General features: G+C 46.3%; 1 protein-coding gene and 1 long non-coding RNA gene across 2 annotated transcripts; both read right to left on the bottom strand.

Annotated features, from left to right (window-relative positions):
- Positions 1–7,776: 7,776 nt before the first annotated feature.
- Positions 7,777–11,632, bottom strand: LOC115068915. The gene is made up of 2 exons (XR_003848256.1): positions 9,686–11,632; positions 7,777–8,138 (listed from the first exon to the last, which is right to left on the bottom strand). It is a non-coding gene; the product is annotated as an uncharacterized LOC115068915 (long non-coding RNA).
- Positions 11,633–11,737: 105 nt separating this feature from the next.
- On the bottom strand, positions 11,738–13,998 carry LOC103727828 (sperm motility kinase 2B-like; the record flags this gene model as incomplete). The annotated part of the gene is made up of 2 exons (XM_029560008.1): positions 13,168–13,998; positions 11,738–13,037 (listed from the first exon to the last, which is right to left on the bottom strand). A coding segment is annotated over exon 2 (1,275 nt), but the record flags the coding sequence as incomplete, so codon positions are not given.
- Positions 13,999–18,032: the final 4,034 nt, after the last annotated feature.

The following is an 18,032-nucleotide window of genomic DNA, read 5'->3' as shown; positions in this document are numbered from 1 at the left end:
TGTCATGGTGAAATGTCCCACCAGGCTCCTCTGTCAGCACTTGGTCCCTAGCTGGTGATATTGTTTTGGAAGGTTGTAGAATCTTTGTGACATGGGCCCTATCTGGTAGATGTGGGCTATGAGGAGAGGGATTTATTGGTCTAGTTGCCTCTGGTTCCAGCAGAAGCCCTCTACTCTGTTGTCAGCTATTGCAATGTGACCTTCCACTTCCTCACACTCAAGGCAGCACAGACTGAGTCCACTGGGCCATGATGGACTGAAATCCCCTGAAACTTGAGCCAAGATAAGTCCCTATTCCCTTCAGTGACTTCTGTCATGTATTTTGTTACAGTCATGTGAAAGTAGCTAATATATTAGTTAAAACACATTCCAGGGGTCTGGAGAGGTAGCTCAGCAGTTAAGAGCACTGAATGGTCTTGCAAAGGACCTGGGCTTGATTCCCAGTACTCACAATGATGGCTAACAATCATCTGTAACTCCAGTTCCAGGGGGTTCAAAGCCCTTTTCTGGCCTCCATGGGAATTGCATGACATTGTTGCACTTACATACATACAGGAGAAACATCATACACATACAATAAGTTTTTTAAAAATCTAGACATCATTAATATACTAAACAGGATATGAACGCAATATACCATGTAACTTAAGTTGCTTAGAAGCAAACTTGTGGGTAATTATTTTATAACAGCGATCTGTTTGAAAATAACACTGAAGAGGAAAACATGAATTCAAGGGTCCTTAGACTGGCTGAGCACAGAGCAATGCATTTAATGAGCAATCAGGGACCTTCTCAAATAAATGTCTATATATATTCATTCCATGTTTTATCAACCTTTCATTTTTGCTGAACCCATTCTTTGAGATGCTCTTAAACACAACTGCTTCTGTAGATTCAATTTATCATAAAGTCAGAAAGTTGACCAGAAATGGACAAAAAAGAATTTTAGAAGTAGCAAAAATCTATAATTTTCAAAGAGACAAGTGATTATGGAAATGTGTTTGGTACTTAAATAGGAAAACTGAGGTGACCAGACAACATTTCCTCCACCATCACTTTATAAAGCTTCTATTCTAGAAGGGTCTCTACTCCCAGTGTCTGGACTGTCAGTAACACTTTGAGGTATGGCTTTCTCTTGACTGTTGGAGTGGATCACAGCTGTACTCAAGCTTATTTAAATTTCTCTTCCCTTTTTTGAGAACTACGTGGCATTCCTTGAAAACTGTAGGACTGAACAACTAAATGTTAAATAAATATCACAGAAGTAGCCTGAACTAACCTTTAGGGTAGAGAATTTACTTTGACATATAAACACAAGACACGTGTTAAAAACCCATTTATATCTGTTCACTTTTATATAAACTTTGCATTTGATAAATATGGTGTCAGGATCTCACGTTAAGGGCAGAAATCAACTGCTGCTTCTTGTCTTAGTGGCTGTGAAGAAGAATTCATGAGTTCATTTTAAAAAATACAAGAAACTTCATGTAGCTATTCCATACTTCATACTTCACACATGGTGGAGTTACACAGGTTAACTCAAGATGGTTTATTAACTTGGAAGTTATTTACTGGGGGCTTAGCATGCAACAGGCACTCTGCCTAACCTGGGATAGCATGGTAAACATCCCAGCCTGTTACATGTGCCTGGAATACTACCAATGGTCCCAGGATTCTTTCTGTATAGACATTCTAAATAACCTGAGGAAAAAAACAATTTAGGAGAGCAAAGAGTTTATTTCAGCTTACAAGTCTAGGTTAAAGTCCATAGTTGTGAGAAAGCCAAGCCAGAAGCCTCAAACAGCTACCTCACATCATATCCACAGTCAGAAGCAGAGAGAAATTAATGCATCATATCTACAAGAGAAATTAATGCATCAGGTCTACACTTTGTCTACATGCTCAGTTCAGTTTCTCCACTCCTACAGTTTAGGGCCCCCTGCCTGGGAAATAGCCTGGGTATTCCCATACCAATTACTCTAATTAAGACAACCCTTCCTATGCCCACAGGCCAACCCAGTGCAGACAATCTCATTGGAACTCTGTTTTCAGATGATTCTAGGCTGTGCCAATTAAAGCTAGCCTTCACCATATCCTATAACTTTATTAAGTAAGCACCTCAACAAAACTTCAGATGCCATTCTTTCTGAGAACTTTTTCTGATGACGAAATTAATATATGTACATGGTACAACACTTTGAAAAGAATGCAGATTTGCTTGCTTCCTCATGGCTTAAATTTTTAAAAACTATTTGATCATTGTTTCTATTTATATTTTATTTCATATGCATATATTTTCTTATAATATTTAAGATCATACTACAAATACTGGGGGTTTACTTATATACTTTCTCTTCATAAGTTTATCTAGATAGATAGAGAGATAACACCTATCTGATTAAAGTTTCACAGAAATCACCGCCGTCCTCTGCTTCTGTTGAACATGCCCTATGGAGCGACACAGTCACAGGTGTTAAGAATGCAGTGATGAACAAGTAGGAAGAACTCTGTCTTAATAAACTTGCCATGGTGGAAGATGGCCAAGAGACCAGCCAATGCATAAAGAAATGACGTGATTACAGGAAATAAAACTGTCAGGAATACAGCACTTAGATGACTGCCAGGTGTCGGGAACTGTTCAGAGTTTAAGCTCAGTCAATTCTTTCCATTTCTCTAAGTGCTTACCAATGTAACAAAATTAACCAAATGCTATGAAATAGCAATTAGGAAAACCACCCGAGGTGGTCAGAAAAGGCCTCCCTGTGGTTATTTACTTAAGAGCTGTGAATGCAAGGATAAGAAAAGGGCAGTGATGCGGAATCTGAATGCCAGAAGCCATTGGGTAAAGGCTGTATTTCCTCTCACCCCACATAGAATGATGTTCCTTTAGTTTCTGTACTATGAAGAGCTCTGAGTGTTCTAGAGAAGGCACCAGGGGAGAGTTTGGAAGTTGGCTGAAATATAACTTTACAGAACAGCAGGGAATCATTCTAATAACTTTTTACCAACCACAGCAGACCAGCTACTTAAAAATCCATGCATGGAGTCATTAAGTTGTTAAAATTATGCCTTCTAGTCGAACATTTTTGTTTTTCCTTTTTAAAAAAGATCTATAAACTCTGTTACAAATAGGCAATGCTATCATGAGCATTTTTATCTATTCATTTTTGATCTGTGCAATTAATTCTTTAGGATACATTTGAAGCACACAGAAATACTGTGGAAGGCATGAACATCACTGATGCTTTCAGGGACTCAGAAGTCTTATCTCTAGAAAATATCTACTAAGTTACACTTCCAGCACTTTCATATGTAAGTACTGAGTCCTCTGGGAATTATCAACTCCTTCTTATAGCCATTCAAATTTATCCAAAGATCACCTTTGAAGTTCAGGCCCTCAGCTAGGCACTACAAGAAATGCAAAATAGAGACCATGTAAAATTCTTCACCTGAATGAGAACACAGCATAGGGCAGAGAGGACACATATATGGTAAATATAAAAGTATGCAGAATGAAGTATATATTCCATTGACGGGAGAGACATGGGCACTGGGAATATGGAGACAGATGAGAGAGGAGCTTTGGCTGGACCAGTATGGGAATGGTCCACAGGTCTTGTTGTATGTAGTGGTGGGCAATGTGGCAAGCACTCCAAAAACCACGTGGACCCTGATCATGAAGGGCACTGCAACCCAGGGTGAGGACTTGAGTCACGGAGACTCTGGTGCAATTCATATTCTGAGAGTAGCAAGATCAATACTGGAGCATAACAATGGTCGGTGCTGTGTATGGCATAAACTCCCTTAGGGGTGAGAGCACCGGAAAGAAAGTGAAAGCAATGGGCTGGAGACAAAACACAGACCTCACAGTGTGACACACCACACTAGGCGGAGGTAGTGCCAGGTGAGCAGTCCATAGGGGGCTAAGGACCACTCTGAGGATTAGAGTGATTAGCAAATAAAGAATGACTGCCTGGCTGCCAGTCAAAGAGGAGCCTCAGACTCAAGGTGAAGTTTGAGATGTGTTAGCTTTCTGTTAAAACAATACCAGAGATAAATCAATGCCTGGAGAGAAAAGCCGTGTTCTGGCTCAGTTTCAAGGATTTCAGTCTCCGATTGGCACATCATGCAGGGCTGAAGCTGTTAGTGTCCCGGCCAGGAAGAGAGGAGAGGGGGAAGGGGACTGTGTACTGATCAAGGGGTCACCCTCAGTGATTGGAAGACCTCCTTAACAGTCTCCACCTCTTAAAGTTTCCAACACCTCCCGTTCCCGCCACTCTAGGAGCCCAGCCTACCATACAACCCTGTTGGAGGCAGTCCATATCTAAACCACAGCAGGGAAGAAGCTTCTTAACGTTTGTCAGTACAACTGGGGGAGGGGGAAGGGGAGGAGAAGGAGGAAGAACAGAGAGACAAGGGAGGGGAAACTGCTGGAGGGTCGGAACAAAGAAAGGTAGTTTTAGGAGAAAGACTGTGAGCAGAGTTAAAAAGCAAGATGGAGTTTGTCTATAAAAGACGGTTTGAATTCACTGAAGCCGTAAGACTGTCTAGCAATTGGGTGAATGCAGGAGGCTGTTGCTTGGAGGTTGGAGGACCTCTGTGTGCCTCTGCATTGAAGAAATGAGGGCCCCTGAGGAGGCCAAAACAAGCCTCAGCCTGGAGTCCATACAAAGGAGATCACCTGAGATCACCACAGGGCCCCACAGCTGGCCCTGACCTCAAGCAGGCTTCCTCCAGCCTCCCGGCTTCTGACCTTCCCCTTTCCATAGAGTACTAGCATCACAAAACTTTCTCTGTGGATTCTTTCTCTGCCCTCTTTGAGATGTAAATTTTTTGAAAAGCCATTTTTATAGCCCAGGAATGGCTTTCTCAAAGATTTTAAAAACAGCGCTTTGAAATGTGATCACGGAAGTTGGTACTCTAATTTCCTAACCTGACTTTTCCAGACAAGTGCTTGTCCCAAGAAGTAAAACAGTTTCCATGACTTTTCCTTTGGCAAAACCAATGAACGAACAGATTGCCTAGGATATCCTACCCTGGCTTTTTAACACTTCTGTCCTCTGTATAGACTAGATTTAGTCCTAAGCCTCCTTCCCTGTTCCTTCAGCTTTGCCTGTTTAATTTTTTTAAGGCAGTTTTTGCTCTGACAAACATATTGATGTCTGCTGTCTCTTGCACCTGCATCTCCAGCCACTTCTGCAACATGGGCAGCATACACTAACCTGTGTCACACGTGCTAGCACATTCACCCATACATACCTACTAGTACATCAGTATATCACACACATGAGCTTTGGTATACACATGTTGATTTCTCCACCTGCAAACTTAACATGTATCCATGCTCAGCATGTGTATTTTTGAAAGTCCAGGAGGAACTTGCATGGCCTGGGTAGAACTCACCGCCCTTCCCTTAACTTCCATAGCACTTCTAGCAAAGACATTCCTTACATGAGTTTAGAACAAATTTTGTGTTTTATAATTTCAGGTTAAAATGTGGGGGTTTTGTTAGTGAGTTTTTGTGTTTGTTTTGTTGGCCTCAGGAAGATAGTATTTTACTCCCTTTGTTGTAAAACAGAAAACATCCCTTTAGTCAAAGTGGCATCTACACCCACAATGACTCACCTGCAGCCTGGCTCTTCCATCCAGAGAAAGTACAGCTGACTTTCACAGCAGGGCAGGGTGGAGCACGGGATGGGTCAGGCCCAGGCAAGGTTAGAGCTGAGCTGAGCTGAGCTGGGTGGTGAAGCTGCAGCCAACAAGTGGGGGGGCGGGGCACCCTGGCCCGGGAGCCCCGAGGGTTAAAACTGAGGAAGTGGAGTCTTTTCAACAGCGAAATGCAACATCCCGACCAGATCAGATTGTACCCAACCCACAAAATCCTAAGAGCCACCGGAAATGGGTGATGAAAGAGCCTGGGGAGGGCTGCCACAGTCGCCCTGCTCATTGTCTTATTAAAGATGACAAGTGTCACAGGAACTGTGTGAAATTTCCACCTCATTTGCATTCAACAAAATCCCAAGGCCAAGGTGTCTTCACTCGTCAAAACAGAAAAAAGGAGAGCTTATTGACCACCCTGGAGGTTTTCATTTTATTACTGTTATTTTATTATTTTTATTTTGTGTGTATGAGTGTATTGCTAAATATAGCGAGGTTGCACCCAGTGTATTGCAGTACCTATGGCGGTCAGAAGAGGGCATCAGACCCCCTGGAACTGGAGTTATGGATGGTTGTTACCCACCATGTAAGTGCTGGGAATTGAACCTGGGTCCTCTGCAAGAGCAACCAGTGTTCTTAACCCTTGAGCCATCATCTCTCCAGCCCCTGACCACCCTGGAGTTGGGGAGAGTGCAAATGCATATACACGCATTATCATACCCTTTATACATTCAGGGAGAACCATGAGTGCCAGCCAGTCTTTGCCTTAAGATGTGAATGAATTGCTCCCAAATAATTCAGGTGGTGTGGGGTAGTAACGAAGAAGTTTTATGAGTGCTGTTCCACTCAACGTGCGTAGCTATCACAAGAAACAGGGGCTAAGATAGACAAAAGAAAGTTTCTGTGGCTGCAGAGTTCACAGTGGAGATGACTCAGGAGTTGCTGGAAAAACATGAGGACCTGAGTTCAAATCTCCAACATACACATAAAAGCTGGATCCTCATCTACCTATAACTTGTATGGAGGGGACTTGGACAACAGGATCCCCTGGGCTTGCCTGGTCAGACAGCCTAACTGAAACAATGAGTTCCATACCCACCAATGAGAGACCCTGTCTCAAAATAAAATAGAGAACTACTAAGGAAGACATCCCAGGTTGAACTTAGGCCTTCCAATGCCAATGCACAAAATAAAATAAAAAATTAAAACGTGGTCTTAGTGGATGTTAGACACGAGTTTGTGAATGTGTGTGAGAAGTGCTAAAAGATTAGCCACTCTCCTTGACCTGTCCATCTCCATCATGTCCTGCCTGGATGCTGGCTACTCAGAAGGGAGTTTTGTCTTCTCTAGATTAGGGGCTGTGAAGCACTGAGCTGTTGTGGCCTGGTCTAGAGATTTAAATCCACCCCACCCCCATCATCTGGAGGTTAGGTGGTGTTAAGCTCGGTATATTGCTTTAACAAACTAGTGTTATTCAGTCTGGAGAAAAAGAAACCATGAATGTGAAATATAAAAAGTTCCCTAGAACAATAGTGCTAGTCACTAGAGAAATGGAGACTGCTGTCCCTTTTGGACTACGCAAAGCGTTGTTCATAATCACGTCATTGTGCCATAATCACGTGTTCATAATCACGTCATTTGCAAATGCTGTGTACTTGTTTTGATTGAGTAAGAACCACAGGAAAAAACAAATTAGCAAAGCCACCTACCTGGGTGGATATCAATACTGGATTGGCCGATTAAATCGCCCATCACAGTGTGAACACACATTTACATTTTCCTGGTAGGAGTTAGCCCAAGGTGGAGTCTTGATACAGCTAAAAAGACAGTCTTAGGTCTCGGCCCTCCCTGGCCGGGCCCCGCGGCCTGGGAGCCTGAGCGGGCTGAGCCGCCGGCTCGGCCCAAGCTGTCCTCCAGCCAGACCCGGCGAGATCCAGCGCCGGGAGGGAGGCGGCGGCTGGCCCGGCCCCGCCCGTCCAGTGTCGGACGCCGCCCGGCGCCGAGCCATGGAGCCTGAACCAGTGGAGGACTGTGTACAGAGCACCCTTGCTGCCTTATACCCACCTTTTGAAGCCACAGCCCCTACCCTGTTGGGCCAAGTGTTCCAGGTGGTGGAGAGGACTTACCGGGAGGATGCACTGAGGTACACGCTGGACTTCCTCGTACCCGCCAAACACCTGCTTGCCAAGGTCCAACAGGAAGCCTGTGTGAGTGACTGATGTAACCCTGTTTTGCCAGGCTAATTTCTTCCCACTTACGAGACACAGTCTTCCAAATACTGATCCCTGCAGGATCCCTTAAGACTCCTTTGCTGACCTCCCCCAGCATCTTAAGTATTGACTCTTAACAAACATTGACTTTCCCTAAGAGACCCTGAATTTCCAGAACCCAGTTCCAGATATCACCCCCTCATGAATTTCTCAAGATCCTCCCTCACATCTGATTCAGAAAAGATTCTTCCCTTCTGCAGACACAAAGACCTGGGCGTGCTGACACCTTGCATGGCAGGTTAACAGGCACACTGCTGGCAGCGGGTTTATTGTAGCTTTTGAGCACTGCCATGGTGCAGCCTGACAGCCTGTGCTGGGCGGACCTCTGCCCACAGGTCACCGAGACCACGAAGGCTCTCAGGGGAAGATGGCAGACAGCTCCGTCCCAGGGAGCTGCTTAGGGTCATTGGAAAGTGGCTCAGCCCCTCAGATGAGCCTAGTTGAGATGGAAGAGCCTGCTGGTGAGACATAAGTGCCAACCTGGGCTGCATCCATTCCTCTGTTTACTCTGTGATGGAAGGGGGCAGCCTCATGCACCCCCCTCTCCTTTCATGCAATGCCTGAGAAGGTCAGAAGAAAGCATCAGGTTCCACTGGAACTGGAGTTATGTCAGCTGCCATGTGGGTTCTGGAAATTGAACCCTGGTCCTCTGCAAAAGCAGCTGGTCTTAACTGCTAAGCCATCTCTCCAGCACCCCCTCCTGCTTTTAAATGTGTGGCCTTTGACACCTAAACTCGGGAGCCCTGGCTGGGGACTGAGTGTTCTTTGTACCACAGAACTGAAGGCACCCCAGCATCATGGGCAGTGGGGGCATGGGGCAGCAGAGGGCTTGCACTTTGGGGTGCCTCCTCCTCCCCAGGTCTCAGGCCTTGTTTGTCAAGCCCTCATCACATCACCCCAAATCCCAGGCTGACATTGCATTCCTGATCAGCTGCTCATGGGCAGAGTCCAGTCTGGGAGGGAACCGTGGGAAATCCTGGCAGGCTTCAGGAGACAGAAGCAAATCCTCCCCCAGACAAAGGAGGATGAAGCACATGCCAGCCTGTCAACACGTGGCTCTCACTTTCTGATCAGGACTCAGGCTGGGATGGAGTGTCAGTGTCAGAGCCTTGGGTGTTTTCAGCTTGGCAAGGTTCCCTTCTGGAGCCCTATGCACCCAGGTGGCCTGAGGGAGGTGGCCTAGTTGCTTCACAGATACTTTCCCCAATATCCCCACCAGGGGGCTCCACTCACCTGTCACAGCCTTCGGGAAGCCTTGAGGAGGCTGGAGAGATATGGAGGGGAGGTGAACCCTCCTCCTGACCTCAACAGAGGCAGGGACAAAGCCCCGTCCTACGTCCCGGCAAACAGCATGCATTACAGCCTGGAGTCCATGTCCGAAGCTTCCCACTTTGGATTGCATCAGTCAGAAGTCAGGGGCTGGCAAGGCTGTCAGTGAGGTCTACATATGACCAGGGAGAACATTATTCCTAGGAGAGTGTTCCAAGTGCAGCCTCGGGTATCTGGGGACACTGTGCAACCGTAGCTCCAGTTAGAATTGCAGAGCTTTGGGGTGTTCCAGAGCCCAGGTCACACACACACAAACACACACACACACACACGTACTTCTCAGAATTGGATCAGACATGTAGAAATTGCATTTCCACTTAGTAATATGTGCCTTCTATTGACATATCTTTTATAACAGGTACAGAACATTTACATCTAAGGTATGATAAGGCGTCGTCCCATTCCGGTGTACTCTGTATCCAGCCAACAGCTATCTACAGGGAACATTCTGGTATTTTCTCTCACCCAACTCTATTGACTACCCTCCATGTCCCTCTCTCTGTGGTGTGCTGAACCTTCTAGGGCTGATTCCCAGAGATGGAATTCCTGGTCAGACTTGCCTTTGGAGCTTTAACACATGTCTAGACGAATCCCCCAATGGAGCAACATGCATTTTCTCACCTCCTCGGCATCCATTATTGATATTATATTTAGGCGTAAATATGACACTTCTGCACAAACATGTAAGTGTAAATACTAACTTTTCTAACATTAACATTAACCATACAACTTTATTTGTGCAATGACAGCTGTTCAGTCAAGCAGACTGCAGGGGACACTGACACTGGAGCCCGACTCCCCCGCCTTTGGGTGGATTTCCTTTGGACTGCAGTGCCTGCTGGGCAGCCATTCCCACTGTGGGAATCTTACATGCTCGGCTGCCTACACCTCCAACATGTCTAGGGACTCGGTGGCCTGTGGGTCCCCATCCAGCCCATCAACGGAAGTGAGGCCAAGGCTGTTGCATCGTTTCTGTCCAGTGGGCAAGGGCTGAGTGAGAGTCCAGTCAGGCACAGTGTGGGGCTCACGTGGACAAGCTCAGAACTCTTGCAGCACCGGCAAACATGGTCTCTGCTTATCAACAGGCAAACCCCGCAGCTGCCCAGCAATGTTGGTGCTGTGTGCCATGCCCTGTGGCTCCCGACAGCCCTTCTGTGAGGAACTTGTTCATTCCTGGCCTGTTAAAGAAGCATTTGAGTCTCAGGTTTCACCAACCTGAGTGGCAGGTCCAACAGGAATACGCCCATGAGGGGCAGGTCCACTGCACAGCTTGCTCTCTGGGCAGAGGGTCTGGGAGAAGACCTGGCCAAGGGAAGCTCTCCCTCTGGGGGTGGCCCCACCTCATGGCCCTTCTTATGACAGTCCTATCCAGCATCCCACAGCTGGGTGGAGGGTTCAGTCTCAGCAGCTCTGCTAAGGTGGGTGATGTTCATATATGGTCTGTGTCTGCACTTAGACAAGACGAGTTCCAGTCAGTCAGCTTGGAGGACTTGTTCCCCACAGAGAAACCAGCAGGCTGCTTCACTGTGCCCCCCCTGCTCACTGTCAGGGAGGAATTCAGTTCTGTAGAGAACATTTTGTGTCTTCTGTTAGTACTGATGCTCAGTTAAACCGAACCTGTCCCTGATTCTGGTGATGTGGTTTCTGACTCCACGAGTCTGCTGAGGCTGAACCAGCTAGTTAGCGATTCCCTGGGGAGAGCGGGAACAGGAAGTCACTGGGCTGCTGCTGCGAGTCTTCCCCTGTACCATGTGTCTGATGTCATCCCTTCTTCCAATGCAGCACAAGGTTTCCAGAAAGAAGAGACTGTAAAAGGGGGAAGACATTTTAGTTTTGTTCTGGGGAAAACAGATAACGAAGTGGGTTAGTTACTTTGTGGGAACCCTCTGCGCGTGTTCCTGCCTTACTATTTCACATGTCACTGTTCTTCTTCTCTCACTTGAAGTCTTTGAAATAAATTTTTAAAGATTTCTATAAAACTCTGCTTATCACTAAGTCTTGAAAACAAAAGACTAATGAGTTCCTGAAATACTGTGTGCACCTGTGGGAGGGCAGAGAACGTCAAGTAACGAGCAGACTCTACAGATGGTCAGTCAGTGTATGACAGTATTGGCTAATTTCATGTTATAGATTTCAAGACCTAAGAATGTTATATTGCATTTGCGAATCCGAAAACTCTGTTCTGTGGCTCTGGGGACTGACTGCTGCATGTGCTGGGGACTGTTGCCCCTGGAAGGGTTTTTCAGCATATGGCTCTCCAGTCCCCACCTCAGGGTTCCTGCTGGCTTTGGGAGGAGCCGGAGCCCAGGTGAGGGGATGGGGTCAGCACAGGAATCCGTTGGAATTGAGTGGACAGTAGTGTTGAGTCCCTGCTGGGAGAGAAGTGGGAGGAGGGGTTGCTGATCTGGTGAGGGGCTGTGGGACTGGGTGTCTTCGGTGCCTCCCTCATCGCTGCTCACTGAGCACATGCATGGAGCACTCATGGTGCGTCGGCCGGCTATGCTCCTCATGTTGCAGAGAGCAATGGCAGGTCTGCTGTCACTTCTGCCTGGTCTTCGATCCGCCCTCCGGCCCCAGTCGGCCATCTCGTCCCCGGAGGGTGGACACAGCAGTTCGCTCAGCGCTGGCTCACTTCGCCTCCTCCTTGGTGCCAGAGGGAGAGTGGGGTCCTCAGGGGTGGGGAACGGTGTCAGTCCCGGATTCTTCGGGGGAGCCTGGGTGGGGAGCCCTTGCTCCTGGCGGGCCTGGCTGTGGAGCAGACAATAGGACGCCATGGTTTGGTCGAATTTTCGGTGGACTAAGGAACTGTTGATGTCCTGGGCACTAAACCCAAGGGCTTCCATGGCTCGCACTATGGCGGGGTCCGCCTGGCTGGGGATCATGTCCTCCCAGTCATCCAGTAAGTCTTCCTCCTCTTCCATAAGCCAGGGGTGACATTTCACTTCGTTCACCGTAGGTCTCAGTGTTGGGTTAACGGTCAGTAGGTGCCCGAGGAGGTCCCGGAGCTCTTCTGAAATCCAACTGGGGACGTGATACTTGGCTACCAGGATCTGCGCCCGGAGCTCCTTGAGGGAGTTTGCTCTAAATGGGGTGTTGCCTGTTACCATGAAGTACAACACCACCCCTAAGGTCCAGACGTCGACCTTGGGGCCGTAGTAATTTTCCCCGAGATAAAGTTCCGGGGCAGCATATAAGTAAGTCCCGTAGTGAGAAGTCAGTTCTTGCCCTGGCTCGAATAGGGTGCTGATCCCGAAGTCAAGGATTTTGACCTTTTCCCCCTCGGTTATCATTATGTTGTCCGGCTTCAGATCCCGGTGCACGATGCCGTTGTCATGGCAGTACCCCACACCGCTAAGTATCTGCCGGAATATCGCCCGGGCTTTGTCCTCCTGCAGGCAGCCAGCCTGACGGACGAATTCAAACAGCTGCTGTCCCCGGGCCAGCTCCATCACAAGGAACGCTTGCTTTTCAGATTCAGTCACTTGGATGAGTGATATGATGTTGGGGTGTCTGACCATCTTCATGATTTTCACCTCGGTCGACACCCTGCACCGCTGCTTCCTTTTCAGAAGCAGTTTCACGGCCACCGGGAGGCCCGTCAGGCGGTGGTGGGCCAGGAGGACCTTGGCGTGCTTCCCTTGGCCAATGGTCCTCATCAGGATATATTGAGAATGGAAGTTTTCTTCTTCTTCCAAGAAGGTGGGTCCCGGGCTGGGCCCTTCTGACTCCTCCTCCTCCTCTCTGACTAAAGACATGGCAGCCAGATTACTACAATGCTCCCTAAAAAGGAGGAAGAAAAAAAGGAAAACCATTGAAAATGAAAATAATGAAACAGATGGGGGGGTTAATCAAGAATGAAAAGTAAAACCCAACCAAGACCTGGCAAAAAATCCAAACTGCACATACTTACAAAGCCAAGAAAAGTCAAACCAAATCCCCCGGACAAGGCTGTAAGGTGGGACAGCTCACCAGCGCTGGGAATTGACACTCCCTGAAACAAAGAAAGAGTGACATAAAAAGACTCAAAGAAAGGAAAGAAGGAATGAGCGAGCGGAGCATTCCAACGTACACAAAGGAGGAAGAAACTCCAACAGGAATAAATACGACCAGGAAAACCATAGAAGATCGAAATCAAAAACCAACCCAAAGTGGCACAAAAGCCAAATCTGTGTAAACTGTATTCAATAACTACTGACAGCAAATGAATAAAAAGCCAAAAATAGTAAAAGAGGCCAAACTGAAAAGAAATAAGAAAACCTCAAGACTCAATAAATCAAAGAAAAATAAAAACCCAAAGACAAAATTCCAAACAAAAATCCCAAGATATCCTGAAAAGTAGATCAAAGAAATCAGAAATAAAACCAAACACCAAAAATCAAAAACCAAACACCCTGGGCCTAGGGAGGTAGTTTGGCGGGTAACTTGCTGACCATGTGGCTTGAGGACCTAAGTTCATCTCCAGAACTCAGGTAAAAAACCCCAGGCCAGCCACACCTGCTATTAATATTAGATTGTGGAAGAGACACAGACAGATCCTGGGACTCACTGGTCAGCTAGCCTCGTCTACTTGGCCAACAGCCAGTTAATGAGAGACCTTGTCTGAAAAAATAATGAGGATGGCCTACCTGAGGAGCAACTGCCAAGCTGACTTCTGACTTCTGTTCACTTGGGTACACTCACACCCACATGTACATGTACCCACACAAACACAAGGAAATGTACACACACACACACACACACACACACACACACACACACACACACACACACACACACACACACACACACACACACACACACACACACACACACACACACACACACACACACACACACACACACACACACACACACACACACACACACACACACACACACACACACACACACACACACACACACACACACACACACACACACACACACACACACACACACACACACACACACACACACACACACACACACACACACACACACACACACACACACACACACACACACACACACACAGCAACCCCAACCACGTACTCACAGACAAGTGAACTTCCACCTACAAACACACATGGCACAGCACACACTCCCTATACACGCTCACACAAAAACACAAATACTCAAGCACACACACAAACCAAACACCCACACTCAAAGTCCACACAGATCCACGCTAGATACAAGCAAATCGCACAGGGTGCTACTCCTCCGCTCCTCTCAGTACACCCAAAGAAATGCAGGGCCACCCACCCCACTGTGACTGCTGGCCGCACCCACTCAGAATCCCTGATTATGAGGTCACAGCAGGACTGGAACCAGCCATGACTGGCCATAACTCCCAGGACCAGAGAGGACTCAGGGTTTCTGGCTAGGTGGGCTATGGAGATTGACGTTAGACTTTCAGCAGTTAAAGCCTGTGGGAAGCTCCCCTGCCCTTGGGTTTCTGAAAGTCTGTGGTCTTCTGTCTACGGGCACCACGTTACCTTTCTTTTTGCATTCTCACTGATTGGCTTCAGGGTAATGCTACAACTTAACATAAGACAGCACTCTGTTCCTAACGTAGAGCTCAGTAGTTTATTATCACCTGTGAGGCTGGTGGGAAGATGCCTTGCTCAGAATTTCCCAGAACTGTTGTGGAGGTGGAAAGCTTTTGCAATGTGATGTTCATTAAGAACTTTGGAGCAGGAAGAGGTCCTAGACAAGAGATAAGACTGGGGAGATAAGCCGAGTCTTCCTCCATCCTGCCCCTTATGGTCCACCTGGAAGAAGTCTTTGTAACCCGAGGCCATAAGTTACCTTGCTCAATTATCACAGTTACCTTTTCTTAATCGCCACCTATGAGCTGTTTTGTCTTTTAGCTGTACTGCCTCACATGAATATAAAAACCCCTAAAACTGAAGGGGGCTACTGGCTCCTTTACGGAAGGATCCGTAGGTCAGTCCTCTAGCATAAAATTAAATCCCTCTCCTCACCTGAAAAAAAAAAAAAAGACAATCTTATGAGGAATATTTCATAATTTGAAGGATTCCAATTCAAAATCTACCTATCTAGCCGGAGAAAATTAAAGCCTCATGGAACAGTTCTCTGTAGACCCTACTATCTCAGAAAGTCAAGAATATACCTCTGGGAAGGTTTGATCAGACCTGTCTTTCTGAGAACAAAATGGAAACATGGGCATTGAGTCTGAGAGAAAGAATCAGTTTTCTCCAGGGATGAGCTCCCTATAGATTATGCAACCCCACGTGGTCAGCCCTAAATACAAGCAACACTAAGTGAATTCAGTATGTTGTGCGTATCTACAAACATACATACACACATATGTAACAACAGTAATGAAAGAGTCATAAAACTGAGAGGGAGAGGGGGGCATGGGAGAAATTGGAAGAGGGAGAGAGGAGGGTGAAGATGATATAACTGGTACTCATATATGAAATTCTCAAAAAAGTAAAAAATTCAATTATTAAAAAGAGTAAGTTGTGACAACACTGAACACAGGCTCAAACAAGTTCTCCATCCAACCTCATTCCCACCTCTGTTCTCAACCTGACTTCATTTTCTCTCATAGTGTACATTTACTTGGTTACTATGTGCTGTCAACCTCAGCCTCAAACGACCCACTCTGTGAAAGCAGAGGCTTTGTCCTGACTGTCCCCAGGGACTGGAGTGTCTGGTACATAGTAGGTACTCAATCAATAGATCTCATTTGAATGATAGAATGAATGAGTGAATGAGTGAATGAATGAATGGAAAAACAACTTTTTGCAATAAATGATGAAGAGCTTTAACAAAAAAGCACATGTTATGGTAGGTTTCTGCCTCTGGCAGGGAAGGCGTCCTCATCACAACTGAAGCTTGTTCCTAGAAGAAACAGGCTTGAGAAGGAAGCCTGTGCAGCATGAAAATAAAAGTCCAAAATATACTTTAATGCCTTCTAGAAACTCCAGAGTGGTTTCCAGAAGGTTGCTGAGAACCAGCATGGGAAAGTGCTAGACACCGCAAGTCCTTCCTTCACCACTGGCACAGAAACATTTTCTTGTCTGATGCCTTGTTATTACCCAGAGACCCTTAGTCTTAGGTATCCCCAAAGACTAAGTAAGCTTGGATGAGTTCCTTAGTTCCTCAGAGTCTTGATTTCTATATCCAAAACACAAGAATAAAAAAACAGTACCTGGGACTGGAGAGATGGTTCAGTGGGTAAAACAAAAACTTGTCACACCACCCTGATGACCTGAATTTGATCCCCAGAAGCCCAATGAAGAGGCTGGCCATGGTGGCATACACCTGTCATTCTAACACTCCTATGGTGAGATGGGAGACAGAGAGAGGAAAATCAACCAGAAACTTGTAGGCCAGATAGTCTGGAGTACATGGCACAGAAATAGTAAGAGCAACTCTGACTCAGAAATAAGGTGAAAAGAGAGAACTGATTCCCAAAGTTGTCCTCTGACTTCCACATGTGTATCATGGCATGTACACAACTATCCTAACACACACACACACACACACACACACACACACACAAATTTTAGAAGTAGTGCCTGCTTCCGTTTAAATGAGATAATACATTAGCAATCTTAAGTTGTTTTTGCATGTGAGTGCATCATAGTCCATATATTGCAGCAACATGGCTGCTGCTCTAATTCTTGAGTTCACCTCTCCTGTCTTACGACTCCATCCCACTCAGCCCCTCAGTGTCTTCGCCGACCTTCTCCGGTGACTGTTCCCCATCACAAAGCAGCGTCTTTCTAGCTTCCTCCACTACTCTCATCTCTTGTTTCAGATGAAACCTGTGCTTATGCCAAGAATATGCTTCCCCTGAGTCTTCTCAAAGGTTCTCCAACAACCGACATGGTGGTGCACACATTTAATCCAAGCACTCAGGAGGCAGAGGCAAGAGGATCTCTATGAGATTGAGGCCAGACTGGTCTACAAAGTGAGTTCCAGGTAGGCTGGGCCTAGGGAGAGTCTATCAAAAAACAAAAAAGAAAATCAAAGGGTTCTCTGGCAGTGGCAGAGTCCAGCATTCTTGTGCTTCTGCAAGGGTGTTTCTTTACCCCACAAACTTTCTCAGAACCCCTTTGTGGCATACAGATAATTCTCAATGATTTTCCTGTCAACTGAAGGTCTTGAGGCCTATTGCTGACTGGCATCAAATTGGTAACTTTACACCAGTGAGACTCAATGCCTTTCACATAGTGGTCTTATCACCTGCCCCAATCCAGTTTCCTCTGATCCAGCCTCTACTTCTAAACCGAGGTCAGAGAACATGCTACGGAGGAGCATGCCTATGATCAACAAAGCCCAGAAGGTGAGAAACTATAGACGTTTCTTCTCCAAACTTAATTTTAAAAGAAAAAGGAGTTGGTGATGAGAAACACGCAGACTAAAAGTAGACAGAAACAAAGCAAACATGGAATGCGTGCCTCTCACTGGGCTTTTCATCCCAACACTTCAGCTTTAAAATGTTGCGAGATGGAGCTGGAGAAATGGCTCAGAGGTTAAGAGCACTGGCTGTTCTTGCAGAGGACCCAGGTTCAGTTCCCAGCACCCACATGGCAGGCTGTTAACAACTATCCATAACTCCAGTTCCAGGGGCTCCAAAGCCCTCTTCCAACCTCTGTAGCCATTGCATGACATGAGTGCGCTTAAATACATGCAGGCATTACACTCATACACATAAAATAAAAATTAAAATAATAAAATAATTAAAAAGTTAAGAGAAGTTTGAACACTGACTTGATAATCCATGGATGTTAGGGAACTGTGCTTTTAAAAAATCAT

The sequence above is a fragment of the Nannospalax galili genome, unplaced genomic scaffold (assembly GCF_000622305.1).
Source record: "Nannospalax galili isolate Female #2095 unplaced genomic scaffold, S.galili_v1.0 scaffold127, whole genome shotgun sequence".
Lineage (NCBI taxonomy): Eukaryota > Metazoa > Chordata > Mammalia > Rodentia > Spalacidae > Nannospalax > Nannospalax galili.
This window is presented reverse-complemented; position numbering and strand designations above follow the sequence as displayed.